General features: G+C 45.8%; 1 protein-coding gene across 2 annotated transcripts in view; it reads right to left on the minus strand.

Annotated features, from left to right (window-relative positions):
• Positions 1-17997, minus strand: part of LOC133049557 (ATP-binding cassette sub-family C member 4) — a 178685-nt gene that overhangs the window by 134432 nt on the left and 26256 nt on the right. For both annotated transcript variants that reach the window (XM_061133650.1, XM_061133649.1), the window contains exons 2-3: positions 9824-9934; positions 9165-9285 (exon numbers count right to left, since the gene is read on the minus strand). In XM_061133650.1, coding sequence (XP_060989633.1) covers positions 9165-9285; positions 9824-9934 — 232 coding nt within the window. The remainder of the gene's footprint in view (positions 1-9164; positions 9286-9823; positions 9935-17997) is intronic.

Below are 17997 nucleotides of genomic sequence, written 5' to 3' on the forward strand. Positions count from 1 at the left end.
AATCTAGTTGGGAGATTGAAGCTAATTGGATTCACGGGTGCTAAGTCGCTTCAGTCACGTCCACCTCTTTGCGACCCCATGTACTGTAGCCTGCCAGTCTCCTCTGTGCATGGGATTCTCCAGGCTATGGGTTGCTATGCCCTTTTCCAGGGGATTTTCCCTACCCAGGGATTGAACCCGGGTCTCTCAGGTCTCCTGCACTGGCAGGCGGCTTCTTCACCAGTCGCACCACCTGGGAAGCCCCAAACCTCAAACGTGTGTTTTCTTAACACACGCTTTACTTTTATTATTACTTGTTAAAAAGGCATCTTGACAAAATGCAACATTTCTAGTTAATCTAAAGAAAAAACTCCACAGATCCACTATCTTCTATAAGACAAGCAGACAACAGTTTTAACTGTTTAACTATCACACAAAAGTGTGATAAAGACAACAAAGTCTTGGTTACTAACACTGTGGTTAGTACATTGTGGATGCTCAATAAATATTACAACCAGTGCTTTAGAACACATTTGGCAAAATACCAAGTGAGTCTTGGCTTCAGATGAGCATAAGAAAGGTTAGAAATCTGTTTCCATATGAACAAGCGCTTTTGGCAGCCTGCTTCTGGTCCCCTGTATTCTCAGTGTCCCAGCCCAACAGAAATTCAAGGTCATTCACGTACGGGAGGACCACTCTTGCCATCTCTGTCAGAGTTAAGAGCCTTTATGGATGGGAAGCTGAAGAAGATGGCACAGGAGTAAGACATGGAGATCGTCAGCCTCCCCACAAATACATCAAAAACTCATCAAGAGGGACTACCCTGGTGGTCCAGTGGCTAAGACCCCGTGTTCCCAATGCAGGGGGCTCAAGTTCGATCCCTGGTCAAAGAAAAAGATCCCACATATAACAGCTAAGAGTTTGAACAACTAAAGATCCTATATACCACAACTGAGACCTGCTGCAGAAGCCAAATACATAAATATTAAAAAAAAAAAAAAAAAACACCAAAAAACACTCATCAAGAGCCTTTATGAACTGAGACATTAGCACAAACAGAGCCCCTCTTTTCAAACTTGAACTCTACACATACAGGGATCAAGAGAATGGAGCCCAGTTTCTGCTAGAGTTTCTCGCAGAGAGCAGGCTTGGGAGGTTCCCAGGAACCCAGCCCCAGGGTACACTGTATCACTGTCTCTCCACCCCAGGAGCTGGGATATTCCTTGGAGCCAAAAATTAAATACAGCATAAGCCAAGCTAAAAAATGATGTCATCCATGGTTCTTCATCTGCCAAACACTACAGGTACTGGTTTAAAATATATATTAACCAATCATCTTTTCCCCAGGCAAAAATTACAATTCTAAACCAATGAGTTGGGAAGCATTGGGACTTATATCTTAAGTATGGCATAGGGAAAACAATTTTCCTTCCCAAAACTAACGTCAAAAAAACTGCAACACTTGTCCACTCTCTCAAATGGACACTCCACCCCACAACCTACTTCTGCCCCCTTGTCGCCCCTTGAAGGTCTCATTCTTTCTCACCAAGGAAAACCAAACAGTCAACAAATCCAAGTCACCAAAAGTAAACACCTCGGCCCTCGACATCATTTCCTCCAGAATTCTCAAAGGACAAAATGCCAAAAGTTCGGAAATCTTTCTAGAATTCCGATTTTCCTTTTAAACAATCCCTCCTTAATAATACAGACAGGATAAATAATTGACGGGTTTGCTTTTGATAGCTCTGTCTGTCTAAAGCTGAAGAACCCCCATGCAAGAGGAAGGGAAGGAGAATCAAAAACTTCAATCAGCAAACAAAACAAACACGTATTTTCTGCTCAGTCAACTAATGCCTGATCAGATTATTCACAGAAAGCTGTCTCCATCCTTCAAATGAATGCAACACTGAAGCCCAACACTTGTGTCTTGCTCTGCACACACAAACCCACACATTCACTGACTGCCTTGCCTTCCACAAGGTCATGGAAGGTTTCATCTAATAGGGAAAAGAAGGTTAACGCTGTTTAGCTGAACATGAGTAAGATGATCAGATAAGAGTAAGATTGCCCAAGAACACAAAGGTTTGTTGTTAAATTTCCAGCAAGCCCCATGATTCATCCCAAGGGGCATGAAGAGCTTATTTAAAAAGCCCCTCACATCGTATATTGCAAAACACACTGTTTATAGAGTTCACTGAGATAGAAGTCTGAAGGCTTACACAGAGAAACAAGAAAGTCAAACTGTACACAAGGGCAGTCCCAGCTCAGGTATGGCCCAGAGCAGTCCAGAGCTGCAGCCTACAACCCTGATGCTCTCCACCAGAAGCCCAGTGCTAACAGCCGCCATCCCAAACTTTCCTAAAACTTATGATTATATCTGGAATCACTGTTGTCTGGGACTCAGCTCTCCACGTGAGCCTAACATTGAAAATCCACCAAAGAGAATACCAACAGAAGTAACAAACACAGCAAAAATGAGTTTTTTTTATATATAATGATCACTACTGCTTTAACATCTTCATTTTTTCACTGAGGCCAACTTGAATACCTCAGTTGATCAAATAGTCTGAATAAGGAGTTTATCTGGTCCACGACCCAAAGTGTCCACTCTTCTGTCGGTTTTTGACCCTAACCCTCAACTGAGTGAGAAATAAAACTGAGAAACACTCAGTATCAAAGTTGAAAGTAGCCACAAGAAAACTTTCTAGATAAACAGGAACAAGGTCAAAATTACTCCTATGATCCCTTCATATTTGACACCCAAACTACAACTCCACAAACTGAGAAGATAAGTTTTTATTCCTTCACAAGAATTCTTCACAACCACAAAGCCAAAAAGGATTTTTACAAGATCACAATATAATACCACAGTGTCCCATGGTTCGAGGTTCAAGTCTCTGAAGCAGACATTTCTTGATGGAGCCCTTAGTATTCAGCCTCCAGAGAGCACCTCCCATGTGACCCTATCTCTTGTTTTTAGGGGAACTTCTTACACAGCTTGAGGCTAGAAATTCCCCAGTGGGTACAGTTCCTCATCTATGATTCCACATGTGCTGCTTTAAACATTTCTTGCCCAACTCTATTATCTTTGATTCATGAGAGAAAAAGGAAAACACAGGAACTAGAAACCATCTAACACAGAAGGAAATAAGCAGGTGAGCTTATGGGAAAATGAACAGGCAGTTAATCTGTAGAAACTGGAGAAGAGACAACAATGTTAGACTTGAGAAAGATCCAGAGCTAAGAGGGAAAGCAGTGAATTTGGGGAAATTAAACCATCAGTATTTCAGCCTATCTGTCTTCACTCCTCTGTCACACAGTGGACTTCATGCTGAGTGCATCACTCACGAGGAGCTGAGAGCACTCAGGGCTGTAGCCCAGCCCCCAGAAACTGGTTTGAGCGAGTGAGTGAAAGTCGCTCAGTCGTGTCCACCTCTTCGCGACCCCATGGACTATACAGTCCATGGAATTCTCCAGGCCAGAATACTGGAGTGGGATAGCCGTTCCCTTCTCCACTGGATCTTTCCAACCCAGGGATCAAACCCAAGTCTCCCTCATTGCAGACAGATTCTTTACCATCAGAGCCACAAGGGAAGCCCGAGAACACTGGAGTGGGTAGCCAATCCATTCTCCAGCAGATCTTCCCAAACCAGGAATCGAACCAGGGTCTCCTGCATTGCAGGCTGATCCTTTACCAACTAAGCTATCAGCGAAGCCTCCCAAAACTCACAACAAATTAGGGATGCAGACTGAAGTCCTCACTCCCTGGAAGATTCTGGATGCACAAACTAACCCCATGTAAGCATCTGCTATCCTCCTGTCCTACACTGTCAGGGCATCTGAGCCTAGGGAGATGACAGACCAGCTGTGAATGATTTAAAAGGACCACAAAGGGTTTTAATCAGAATTCCAGGAGATCTATCATACTTCCAAGAAAAACTCATATGAACCCCAGTCCTGACATTCCAGCTAAAGGGTGGGGCACTGGAGAAGGGGCTCATGAGAGGTTAATAGGCAACCCAGAGTATACAAAGCAAGAAAGACAGAGCTGGATTCATTATGCAAATCCATTCTCCACTGACAAAATGCTTTTGTGTTTCAGGGCCAACATTCTCTTTCAGGTACAGAGCAGAAGCCCTTACAAATGGCGATTTCCTTCCTGTGTCTACTTCTCAAAAAAACAGTCAGCTCAAAATACTATTTACTCCAAAAAGGAAGATTCCAGGGTAAAGCATTCAGCTACCTTGTTCTATTCTTCTATTTTTGAAATGTTCCTTAAAATCTTCAGGGAAAAAGAAAACTCCACACTGCAGGAAGCAGCAGAAAGAGGAGTACAATGCTGTTGTCAGAAAAAAGTCTTGGCTCTGTGACCTGGTGGCTCAATCAGTAAAGAATCCACCTGCCATGCAGGAGACCTGGGTTCAATCCCCTGGAGAAGGAAATGGAAACCCCTCCAGTCTTGCCTGGGAAATCCCATGGATAGAGGAGCCTTGGTGGGCTACAGTCCATGCGGTTGCAAGACAACTTAGCAACTAAACCTGTGACTCTTCAGTGGAGGCTGTGGAAGGAGAGGAAATCTCAGGACAGAACAAAGAGAACCCTGGTCTAGAAATCAAAACACTGTGCTTCAGAAACCAGGACGCTTCAGAAAACAGGACGCCAAGCCCCTCTGTGCCCTCCTGCACCTCCAGGTCCTCATCGATGGAAATCCCTGCCTTGCCTCCCACGGAGGAATCCTGGCACAACTAAATGAGCTACAACAGCTCAGAGTGCTCTGAAACCATCATCAAAACAAATGTAAACTACGATCACTTTACTATACAGAACTTCCAGGAAGAGACCTGTTGTATTCTTAATGGCAGAGGCTGGTTTCACAAAGAGCTTGGAGAACTGCTCACAGGTGATCATAGCAGAACAAGAACTCTTGAGAAAAAGTCATTCATAAAAGCTAACTCTTATGGACAGTAATGAAAACTATCAGTTCTAGCCAGATTTTTGAAATCTGATCCATTATAAATGCAGTCTTGTAAAAATGAGTTACCTACTTCCTGCCTTCAAAAAGAAAACAGATTGAGGGGATGCATGGAATAGGTGATGGAGATTAAAAGGTACAATCTTACAGGTGTAAAATAAAAAAGGCAAGAGAATGTAATGTACAGCATAGGAAATGTCGTCAATAATATTGGAATAGCTCTGTATGGTGATAGAGTATAACTAGACTTAATAGGGTGAGCATTCTGTAATGTACAGAAATGTTTAATCACTACGTTATATACATGAAACTAACATAATATTGTAAGTCTACCATACTGAAATTGAAAAAAAATTAATAAAAATTAACATGTTTTTAAAAACAAAAATGATTGAAAAGCATTCCCCTCATTTAGACCTCAAGGTCATCACTGTGGATATTACTAACACCTAATGGCTAGTGCTATGCTCCCCTGATAGCTCAGTTGGTAAAGAATCCACACACAATGCAGGAGACCCTGGTTCAATTCCTGGGTGGGGAAGATCAGCTGGAGAAGGGATAGGCTACCCACCCCAGTATTAATGGGTTTCCCTTGTGGCTAAGTTGGTAAAGAATCCACCTGCAATGCAGGAAACCTGGGTTGGGAAGATCCCCTGGAGAATGGAAAGGCTACCCACTCCAGTATTCTGGCCTAGAGAAGTCCATGGACTGTGCTCTTAAGAACCAGCAGGGTGCACACAGCAGGTCTGCTCTGCAGGTTCCTGTCTTGCTTTGCTTAATTCTCCCTCCTCCTCTCCCTTGCTGTGTGGGGCTCAGGAGTTACTCCAGGCCCACAGTTTCTTTGCTACCAGCAGCCTCCTGGGTGGAGCAAAAGTGAGGGACACATGGAAGGAGGGTTGGGAAATAAATGCAAAGACCACTCAGCTCTTGGGGAACCAGCCCTGAATTGAGGCATAAAGCCCACTTTGGGACGCAGAGGATTCTGTTTACTTCCTGCCCATTGGCTGAGCTCTGAAGTGAAAATTTACACAAATATGTGTGTGTTCCTACAGCTTCCAATGGCCTTGAACAAAGACCAAGTGTCAGGACAAGGCCAGGCCATTTCTAAGGTTCCCAGAAAGTGGACCCTGGCCACACCTCCCCTCTCAGGGGAAGGGACTGGGTGAATCCACTCTGGCTCTCTGAGGTCACCCTACTTACGCACCAGCAATGGAGACCTCACCTCTCAGAGAGAAGCCCTGATGACCTGGGGAGGTGGTCTCTGTGACTCAGGCCCAGGCAGAGACTTCAGGCTCCTCCTCTCCACCCTGAGGAACCTGGGCAGGCAGAGACCTGTCCTCCCCACCCATGGTCCCCATGAAGGTGCACACAGGGGCCAGGCGTGCTAGGAACTCCCTGGCTGTTCTGTTCTAATTAGCATCGGCCTGCAAGAGCTCCTCGAACCCTTAAAGTCATTCCTAATACTCATAGGAGAGATGTTTTCATGGTTTTGAAATCCTAACCCTAAATAGCTCACCCTGGAATGGCATCACCCTGCCTCTTCCCACTGGTGCTGCTGCCAGTAGTTCAAGGGAAGGCCCTGCCCGTGTTGTGGGTGGTCAGAGCACACTGCATGGGAATCGTGGATAATCCACACAGCATTCTGTGTACCAGATGAACCAAGAGGACTGCAGGTCACACAGAAAACATGTTTGCATTTTAGAGAATCCTGGGCTGAGTTTAGATCTTCCAGTATCTAACATAGGTCAGCAAGCAGCAAAGATAGAAGATCAAAAAATGGAAAGCTGCTTCATAAAATCAATTATTTAACTAACATTCATTGCACTTTTCTCATTAGCTTTAATCACTGAAAACCCAAAAGTACCTGAAAATGAGTTCTAAAATCAGATCCTTACTAGCTTCATCATAAGAAATGATTTCTCATTTCTCCAAAACAGCAGTGTGTCAAAAGGCAAGTCAAGGAAGAGGAGTGTTTGTGCTAGATTTCAAACTTCTTTTGACTGCCAACAACAACAACAAAAAATTCAAGGTTTACTTCTCCTTGAGCTTTAATGACCGTTAAGTCCCTGAATTCCAATGCATCAGAACTAAGAGTTCTACCAGTTCTACCAGTGTCCTAAGGACACAAATTTAGAGTGAGCACTGTATGCCAGTCACCTAGGAATATAGGAAGAGTCACCTAGGAAATACAGGCCACTGTCTAGAGTTTTATGCTTTAAACCACCAAGGTCGCAACACAGCAAGATCAAGAAACCTCCCTCCTGGGAGAAAGCCCAGTTTCACCTGATTAATCTGCTACCCTCCCAGGGACTGTCTGGTTCCCACCCTAAGACCTCAGGCCTGGGACACACCTTGCATGTGGGAAAGTGTATTCAGACACCAGGAGACAACAGGAGAACTGCTCGACACTCTGGTAACTGACCTGGAGTTCTCATTCTCACTGAACATTATGTTCCCAGATTCATGGGGATGTCAGCTTTCAGCAAGCAACTTGGCACATGTACTAAAAAAACAACATAGAAGATTCCACCTCTGTGCAGGTCATCGATGTCCCAACATAGCCACTATCCATGACCTACTGCCTTTCCCCTGGTCCATCTCAAGGAGCCAGTCTGGAATGCTTTCATAACAGCATGGATGGATGTTTAGAACTTAAGTCATCAGAACAGTCACAAGCTCATTCACTTGTAGCAAAGGCCAACCCACCTTTGTCATCAAGAATTAAACCTCCCAGGACCACCCAGTCACCTGGGAGCTGACAGATTCCCTGTCTCTCCAGTTGTGTGGGGTGGGCTTCACCTACCCAGCTGCCCACTGTCCGAAGTGCAACACAGCCTTTAAACAAGAGCCACGCCGCCCACCTGCCACCTGGCTCACCCACCTCACCCCAACACGATGGACTGATGACAACTCACCACCTTCTCCACCTAAAACCCCCCTTTCACAGCAACTGCATCTTCCATCCCTCCTGCTCTCACACACTCACAGCCCGCCCGTGTCCCTAAGGCAGCACTGGGGGACCACGGAGAGCATGAGCCACCCAGGGGGTCTGCAGCAGGCCTCCAGCAGGCTCAGCCAGAACGGGGGGGCTGCCGGCACTGTGTCCCCAGGGGGACTGTCCTCTGTGGGGTTCTTGAGGATCTTCAGGATCACGGAGGTCACTGACCTCATGGCTTTCTACCCTGGTTTGCCCTGCACATCCCTTCCTCCACCCTCTGCCAATGCCAGGCTACCAGGGATCCCCCTTCAACCAGCAGACCAGCTCCACAGTGAGGGACAGAAACCAGCATGGAGGGTGCACAGAATTTAGGGTGAAGCTGGAGCTCCTCCCCACAGGAGGGCTCTGACCTGGGTGACCTGGCCCATGGGGACAGGGCAGCCCAGGGAAGGGTGTGCTTTCGGGAGCTCTGGCAGCTCCCGCCCAGATGCAGGGCCCCAGGTTCTGTTCCATAGGAAGGGGAGAGGTGACAATCCCTTCTTAGGAAACCATTTATCAGATGTGACCTGGGCAAGTTAATAATCATTTGCCGAGTGCCTGTAAAATGTCTTCTAGGCTCAAGGCTTCCCAAGTGACTCAGTGGTAAAGAATCTGCCTGTATGTGAAGTAATTAGCCTCCAACTAATTAAAAAAAAAAAAAAGAATCTGCCTGTAATGCAGGAGATGTGGGTTCAACCCCTGGGTCAGGAAGATCGCCTGGAGAAGGAAATGGCAACTCACTCTAGTATTCTTGCCTGGAAAATTCCATGGACAGAGGAGCCTGGCAGACAACTAGGCCAAGGTTTCCCAAAGAGTCAGACATGACTAAGCAACTGAGTACACACACATGTATCCTGGGCTCAGATCCAAGTTTACTTCCTCAAAACCACAGGGCCCATACTCCTTGAGGTTGCAGGATCTTCTTTTGATCAAGGACCACTCTTAGCATTCATACTGAACATCAAGAACACTCTAACATGGCATAAAATTCTTCTTTTCAGTGTCATCCTTCCATAACACTATGTTTTAATCAGTTAAAAGGAAAAGAGTAATCCCTGGAGGTCCAGTACTTTAAGCATCTGTCTATTATAAAGATATATCAACCACTGAGCTACATCACAGACAAGTTTTCATAGACACATTTTATCCTCTGACCTCTCTCCCCGCAGGTCTCATCCATCTCAGTACTGAACCACATACACTGAAAATCAATGCACTGTATGTAAAAGCTTTTACCTCAATTAATGTAAAAATTCCCAAAACTACATAGGATTTCCAGTAACACTTGATGATTGCTTTTGTTAAAGAAGGCTTCCGTGCATCTTTCTCAGCTTTCAAAACCTCTTGATCCCAGTACCTGCAATGAGAAACAAAACACAATAAAGAACAGGTGTCCACTGAAGGGAAAAGGGGGGAGGGGCAGAGTGGAAGATGAGCCTTTACCACAGGGCACTCTGTGGCTGCCCCACAGATGCTGGCAAATTGCTCACAGGGCTCCTGAAAGATGAGCGGTACAGACTGAAGCACCAGAACAACAGACCTTGAGGGGAGAGCCCCAGTCTTGGGAAACAGTTCCTGCCAAGTTTTGCTGGATTCTCAGCACCATGAGCAGCTCAAGAGGGCAGACTCCCTCCTCCAGGGGCCCCACCTCCAGGGACAGAGATGGGCATGCAGGGCCATGACTGCAGGCTCCCTCCACGTCCACAAACGCACAGGGGTCAGCCCTCCAAAGTGGGCTGAGCCCACGGTCAGCCTGAGAGGGTGAGCGTGCAGTGTCAGGAGAAGAGGCTCAGAAGGACCCAGAGGAAGGCAAAGCGCCCCACCCCCCACCCCACACCTTGAGCTCCACATGGAAATTCCCTCTTCCTCCCCTTCTCCCTGCTGCCTGTGCTCACCCTTGCAGCTCTTCTCCAAGGTGCTGGGAGCGATCTTCTGGAAGCACCGAGTACATGTCATCTTCTTCTAATCTCCGTTTGTGACCGATTTTAAACAAGGGATTTAGCCACCTGTTAAAAATTAAGAGAAACGGAGAATGACATATATCCAAACTACACATCTTTGTCTAACATCTTTGTCTAATCAGAATCCCACTCTGCCAGGCTTTGTTGTTTGTTTGTTTTTAAAAAGAGGTCTACAGAAATAGGTCCCCAGGTGGCTCAGAACCCACCTGCAATGCGGAAGACCCAGATTTGATCCCTGGGTCGGGAAGATAACCTGGAGAAGGAAATCCTGAAAGAATACCCACTCCAGTATTCTTGCCTGGAGAATTCTATGGACAGAGGAGTCTGATGGACTACAGACCATGGCGGGGGAGGGTCACAAAAAGTTGGACACAACTGAGAGACTAACACTTTCACTTTTAAATATTTAGAAATTTAAATATATAGAAATATGGGGAAAAACATAGACACATATACACATAGTCCCTAACACTACATGGTGAGAGACTCTGGAAACAAGAACACATTGGTACCAAATATCATTCAAGCCCCCAGATCTTGGTGTTTTTGTTTTTTAACATACATTATTACAATTTGTTCTTTTCTGATAAGAATTTCTAAGGACAACTCTCAGCAACTTTCAAATAGGTGGCACATTATTAGCAACAATAGTCACCATGCTGGACGTCATGACTTATTTAACCTGAAGTTTGTGCCTCTCGGTCCCCTTCACCCAGACTTTTGCTTTTTAATATTCTTTCTAAGAGGAACCAGGGTTCCCTGAAGCAATGGCTGATTCCAATGTTGCTGCAATATGTACTGTTAGTCACTCAGTTGTGTCTGAATCTTTGTGACCCCATAGACTTTAGTACACCGGGCTCCTCTGTCTATGGGATTCTCCGGGGAAGAATACTGGAGTGGGTTGCCATTCCCTTCTCCAGGAGATCTTCCCAACCCAGGGATCAAACCTGAGTCTCTTGCATTGGCAGGCAGATTCTTTACCACTGAGCCACCAGGGAAGTACTAAAATATTTGCTGACAATATGTACTAGCAGCTGACAATTAGCTTTTTTTGATCATAATGCAAGCACCTGACATTATGCCTTGGAGACACCCACTTTGGAGACTTCAACTGGAATAAACACAGGCCACTATACAGCTAGGTAAGGAGCCAGGCCACCCTACTCCTGAAGTTCCCTTTTTCAGAAAGCCCTGATTGACCTGCTAACAGACCACCTTATTTCTGATAACAGACTGCTTATTTCTCCCTTCCTGTACTTTAATTCTCACTCATGTCTTTTTTTTTTTTTTCCTCACTCATGTCTTAATTATCAACAGATAGTGACTGGAAACCCCAAATACCCAGCCATTGACTCCAACAAGTCAGAAGCACAGGTCCAGGTTCGCTCATGATCCATCTTGCTCTCTCCCTAGGACCTTGCTGTGTGGCCCCAGGCATGCCTTGTACCCTCCAGGACATGTGCATAATAAACTTTGTCATTTCAAAGTTCCCTGATGGTCATAATCAAGAACACAAGGACCAGTCCAGCCACAGCAGGGGCTCCGATGGGGAAAATGTCTGTGGGGGCTGCTGTAATAAGAAAGGGCCAGGTGAGCAGAGCCCCAGGCATTCCCAGCAACAGCATCACGATTGATAGGCTGAGACCAACAGGCATGAAAGTATAAGATAAGCTTCGGACAACTTGCCTCATAAAATAAACAGCTCAAGGAATCATAAGGATGTGTCAAAAGGACAAAGAAGCCAGCCTAAGTATTTTTGCTAGCCAAATCTGGGATACTGGGATATTAAATAAGTGTCAATGAGTGATAACCCATTAAATAATGAAAAAATCCATGACTCTTTACTGCTTCATAAATAGGAGAAGGGAAAGTCTGCATTCTAGAACAGAAACAAATACAGAGGGAACAATAGAAGTCAGAAAATGATCAGAAATAGTCAGAAAATGATCAATGGAAGTTAAAACTAGTGTGAAAGTTGAATGTGAATTATGATATGTACATAGTCTCAAATTATCCCTCTACAAATTATTGATGGAAAAAACAGTAACTGTAAGACTAAAAAACCTTATTCAAACCAATTATGTGTCATTTAAATGATAATGATTAATATGCAAAGACAGCCCAAAGATGAACATCATCTACTGGTTTTGCCAGGGTAAGGAAATTTCCAAAGCCAGATGACTCATGAAAGCAGAGACCACATTTCTCTTATTTATTGCATTATTCCTAGCATAATACAGGTAAAGAGATGCTCAAGAATTCTTTGTTGAATAAATGAAATGTCTTTGAATTATCAAAGAAGCCATAAGAGAGACTGAGCTTCAGACTTTGCTCACCCTGGCCTCCTGGCATCTCTAAAGAACCCCAGTCCAGGATTCCAGTCTCAGCAGTGGTCCTGAAGACCCCAGGTCTCATCTATGGCCTCACTCCACTTCATCCCCTCCAGTTCAGCATCTCCATAACCCTTAATATCTCTAGGTCTCAATTTCCTTCCAAAACCAAAGTACAGATCTGTTAGCATCACCACTACACAAGTTTGAAACATGCTTGGCCCTTTATCCGACAGTCATTCCCTACACGGAGAAGGTGATGGCACCCCACACTCCAGTACTCCTTGTCTGGAAAATCCCATGGATGGAGGAGCCTGGTAGGCTGCAGTCCATGGGCAACTTCACTTTCATGCCTTGGAGAAGGAAATGGCAATCCACTCCAGTGTTCTTGCCTGGAGAATCCCTGGGACGGGGGAGCCTGGTGGGCTGCTCTATGGGGGAGCTCTATGGGCACAGAGTCAGACACAACTGAAGCGACTTAGCAGCAGCATCTGCAGCAGCCCTCCCTACAGAAAATGCTCAGGGAATTAGCATTGGGACATAACCCTGAAAGGCCCTCTTTAAAACTGCTTGCCTGGGCTAAGTGTCTCAACATCACTAATTGTCAGGGAAATGCAAATGAAAACTACAATGAGATGAGACCTCGCATATATTAGGATGGCTATTAGAAGAAGGAAAGGAGGGAAGGGGGAGGAGAGTGGAAGAAATAATAAGTGTTGGGAAGGATGTGGAGAAACTGGAACCCTTGCACACTGCTGGTGGGAGTGTAAAATAGTGTGGTCACAAAGGACAAATACTGCAGGACTCCACTTACAGGAAGTACTTAAATTCGGGGAGAAACCAAGTGGCCCAATGCCTGCCAGGGGCAGGATGGGAGTGGGTAGTTACTGTTTAATTACACACAAATGTAGGATGAGGAGAGTTCTGGAAACTGACTGTACAACAATGTGAACGTATATTTCACACTACTGAACCATATGCTTTAGAAATGGTCAAGATGGCAAAATTTTATGTTGCATGCATTTATCACAATTTTTTAAATTTAATGATACTGTGCCATGTTCTGGTTGCAGGAGCTTCAACTAGCCACAGAACTTCGACACTGGCCTGCAGCAAATGCGGATAACACCTGGAGATAACAACACTCACCTGGGCTGCTGAGGGATCAACTGATGATCAGTGATACTCTGAACACAACCAAGTCCGATCAGACAACAGCCATCACCACGGCAATGCTCTTGAGTAATTCCCATGTAAGCCCCAGCAAAAAACAGATGACGGTGCTCAACTAGGCAGATTTCTTTCCCCACGGTTCTTGACTTAAGGACCCTCACCAAGCCCTTCACAGCCCCAAATCTCAGAAAGCCAAGCCGAGCCCTCTGGGTACCATCAAGGGATGAAGGTTTTCACTTCCATCACATGGCATGCTGACTGACAGGATGCTAAAGTATGTGTCCCCACCTGAACAAAAGAGCTAGATAGGGAGACCTGAGTCAATTCGCACCCTGACTCCAATTTGTCACTGACAGCGTTTGCTCAACAATTCCGTCACTGCCAAGTAAGCCTTCCCTCCAAGCCAGTTCCTCCAAGAGTGGTCCTCCCCCCAGGATACCCATTCCTCCCCCCCACCAGCATCTCCATCCAGCAGCAGCATCCCCTCCTCACTGTCCCAGAGGGCACACCTCCTTCAGGGAAATGACTGCTCACACACTGCATGGCCTCTCCATGAGCCTCGCGTGCCACGGCACCTGGCACGGACCACATTGGAACCCATCCAGAATGACGTCACAACACCCACGCTGCTGGGGAGCTCTCTTCAAAACGGGTCACCTCCCTGGCTTTCCCCGAGTGGCCCTCGGCCAAATCCAATTAGCCATACTTGAGTGGCAAAGCTCAAGCTAGAACCTTCTTTCCTTTGTTCTTTCAGTTCAGTTCAATTTAGTCATTCAGTCGTGTCTGATTCTTTGCGACCCCATGGACCGCAGCACGCCAGGCCTCCCTGTCCATCACCAACACCCAGAGTTTACTCAAACTCATGTTCATTGAGTCAGCAATGCCATCCAACCATCACACCCTCTGTCGTCCCCTACTCCTCCCACCTTCAATCTTTCCCAGCATCAGAGTCTTTTCAAATGAGTCAGTTCTTCATATAAGGTGGCCAAAGTATTCGAGTTTCAACTTCAACATCAGTCCTTCCAATGAATATTTAGGACTGATTTCCTTTAGGATTGACTGGCTGGATCTCCTTGCAGTCCAAGGGACTCTCAGTCTTCTCCAACACCACAGTTCAAAAGCATCAATTCTTCAGCACTCAACTTTCTTTCCAACTCTCACATCCATACATGGCTACTGGAAAAACCATAGTTTTGACTAGACAGACCTTTGTTGGCAAAGTAATGTCTCTGCTCTTTAATATGCTGTCTAGGTTGGTCATAACTTTTCTCCCGAGGAGTAATAGTCACCATCTGTAGCACCATCTGCAGCAATTTTGGAGCCCCAAAAAATAAAGTCTCTCACTGTTTCCCCATCTATTTGCCATGAAATGATGGGACCAGATGCCATGATCTTAGTTTTCTGAATGTTGAGCTGTAAGCCAACTTTTTCACGCTCCTCTTTCACTTTCATCAAGGGGCTCTTTAACTTTTCCATTTTCTGGTCCTTGCACTAAGCTAAGTGGTAGTGCAGGCTACCCCTCCCTCCCCAAGGTTCTCCAGCTCCCTGCACACCCTCTGCCCTGGGGCCCACGAGGGCCCTCCCAGCCCGTGGGGCTGGCAAAACTTTCCTGCCTCACAGCTTCCAGGCCTTCTTGTCTCCCTTTTCTCACCACCAGCTAATCCATGCCTTTTGCGTCTTCATAGTGTCCTTTGTCTTATCACCACACACCTTCCCAACACTTTTTCCCCACACTACAACCAACACCGACAATCTACAACTATCGTGGGTGGGTAACTACCCTGATGCACTTCTCAAAAAAAAAATTATTATTTTGACAAATTTTGGACACAGTTCAGTTAACACTGAGAATAAAACAAGGAATCACGAGTAAAATATTACTCACGCTGGCCACCTCCCAAGGTTTTGAAGGGATTAAAACAGTGCTGGTTGGAACTAACAAGTAAGGGACCTCACATCCAGCAGGTGATCAACCTTATCTACTTAGCGCAGCACGAAAGGCCACCACTAGATACAGGACTCCGTCATCACCAAAGTCCCTCTGAGCCCCTGAGTGCCTGGTGCTAACTCGCCTCTGAATATCAGGCTGTCAGTGCCTGTTCCAATCAAACGCTTCCTTCCAAACTATTCAACTTCTCCGCCCATGAGGAATGACAGAGCTTTGGTTCCAAGTTCCAGGTATCCCCGCTGACATGAGGAATGACAGAAGCCTTTGATGGCTCTTCAATGGGATTTGAGAAACCACAAAGCATAGCAAAGAAACTACCTGACTTAGGTCAAAGAACCATTCCAGAAGCTGAATTAAAAATATATGAACATGAACTCACATTTTCTTAGTTAAAAGAACTGAGAGTTATTCTGATGCCTTCACAGATTGCTCAAAGTGTATCAGTCTATGGGAAATAAACACTGGTGCATTTAGCTTCAGAGAAGGCAATGGCACCCCACTCCAGTACTCTTGCCTGGAAAAATCCCATGGAGAGAGGAGCCTGGCAGGCTGCAGTCCATGGGGTCGCTGAGTCGGACATGATTGAGCAACTTCACTTTCACTTTTCACTTTCATGCATTGAAGAAGGAAATGGCAACCCACTCCACTGTTCTTGCCTGGAGAATCCCAGGAACAGCGGAGCCTGGTGGGCACAGAGTCGGACACGACTGAAGCGACTTAGCAGCAGCATGTAGCTTAATGTAGGCTCATAGAGCTCACAGAAGCTGCACCTCGGGCTTTATCAGTGCTCTGGGTCTGCCCATGCTATGGGCACATTTCCCCTGATATTTTCTATTCTACCCTACTTCATTACAGAAGAAATGCCAGGTGGTATAACTATAATGACAGAAGCATTACTCACTCACAGTATCCAAAAGGTGAAAGTGATCCAAGAGGACAATGATGAAAGAAAGTACCAAAATGTGTACACACACGTACATTAGAGTATTGTTTTGTTGTTTAGTAGCCAAGTCATATCCGACTTCTTTGCTACCCCCATAGACTGTAGCCCACCAGGCTCCTCTGTCCATGGGATTTCCCAGGCAAGAATACTGGAGTGGGTGGCCATTTCCTTCTCCAGGGGATCTTCCTGACCCTGGGATCGAACCTTGGTCGCCTGCATTAGCAGGTGTGGATTCTTTACCACTGAGCCACCAGGGAAGCCCACACTGGGATATTCCTGAGCCCTGAAAATAGGAAATTCTGACACAGGCTACAACAGATGAAACTTGAAGATATTATGCTAAGTGAAATAAGCCGTCACACTGAGAACACCATAGGATTCAACGTATATGCAGTAGCCAAAAGAGTCAAAATGAGAGGGACAGCAGGATGGTGACCACCAGGGGGTTAGGGGAGGGGAATGGGGAGTTGCAGTAACATTCCGTCGTTACCAATGAAAAGAACCTTGTGGACACTGATGGCAGTTGCATGGGAATGAAACATCACTGCTGCCACTCAAGGGTACACTTGAAAATGGTTACATGTTGTATATTTTACCACACATTTTTAAAATTGTTTTTAAAAACAAAGAAATACCAGTTGAAATATGATTAATTTCCGGCTGCACTAATGGGTTGCAATGTTATGTCTGAACAACAGTGGTGTCCACTACGCACACGATGCCCTTAGGGCCATCATCTCCACAACAGACTGGGGCTCCCTCGAGGGCAGACAGCCTCACAGACGTTTCCCATACTCAGTGACCAGTACTGCCCCTGGGACACAGAGAAGCTCGGTGAACACTGAGCCACTTGGTAAAAACCTCCTCTGAGGGCTTTTCACACTCGGCGGCCAGTCCAGGTCAGCTGTTTCCCACAGAGTGAGAAGGAAGTGACATGTAAAAGAAGCCAAGTACAAGGGCAATGGCCCTCTGGGCGGGCCCACACTCTCAGGAGGGTTCGCGGATGCCCCAGGAGTACACAAAGCCCCAGCAACATTGGCACATCTTCCCAGAAATTACAGTAACTTGTGGAGCATTTTAAAGAAAATAAAACTAGACAGGGCGCTCGGGGCCGGTGCACTGGGATGACCCTGAGGGATGGGATGGGGAGGGCGGTGGGAGGGGGGTTCAGGATGGGGACCACATGTACACCCATGGCAAAAACCACTACAGTACTGTAAAGTAATTAGCCTCGAATTAAAATAAATTAATTTTCAAAAATAATTAAAAAATAAATAAAAAAGAAAATCAATACTGAATGAAAGGAAAAATTAGCAAAGACATGCTATGACCTTTCCAGGTTCTCACCACCCCACTTCGCTCAGTGTCCAGTCTCTACATGCAGTGTTCCAGTCACGCTGACCTGTTGTGTTTCCAAGAGTCCGCTTGGCTCCTGACTGCTGTGCCCTTTCCCAGAAATAGACTTTCTTTGCTCATTTTCCCCAGGATTACTTAACACCTTTTCTCTCCCAGGTCTCAAGCCAATTGCTGCCGCCACAGAAAGGCCTGGACTGCCTTGTCTACAGAAGCAGATCCAGCTTTTCTATTTCCTTCTTCCAGCTTTTTACCCATTTATTTACCACAATCTATTTGTTGAGAGAAAAAAAATAATGCACTTATTTATTTTGTCCCTCTCCTCTCCTGGAACAAGAGCTCCACGAGGGCAGGACCCAGT

Source organism: Dama dama, chromosome 30, assembly GCF_033118175.1.
Source record: "Dama dama isolate Ldn47 chromosome 30, ASM3311817v1, whole genome shotgun sequence".
Taxonomy (NCBI): Eukaryota; Metazoa; Chordata; class Mammalia; order Artiodactyla; family Cervidae; genus Dama; species Dama dama.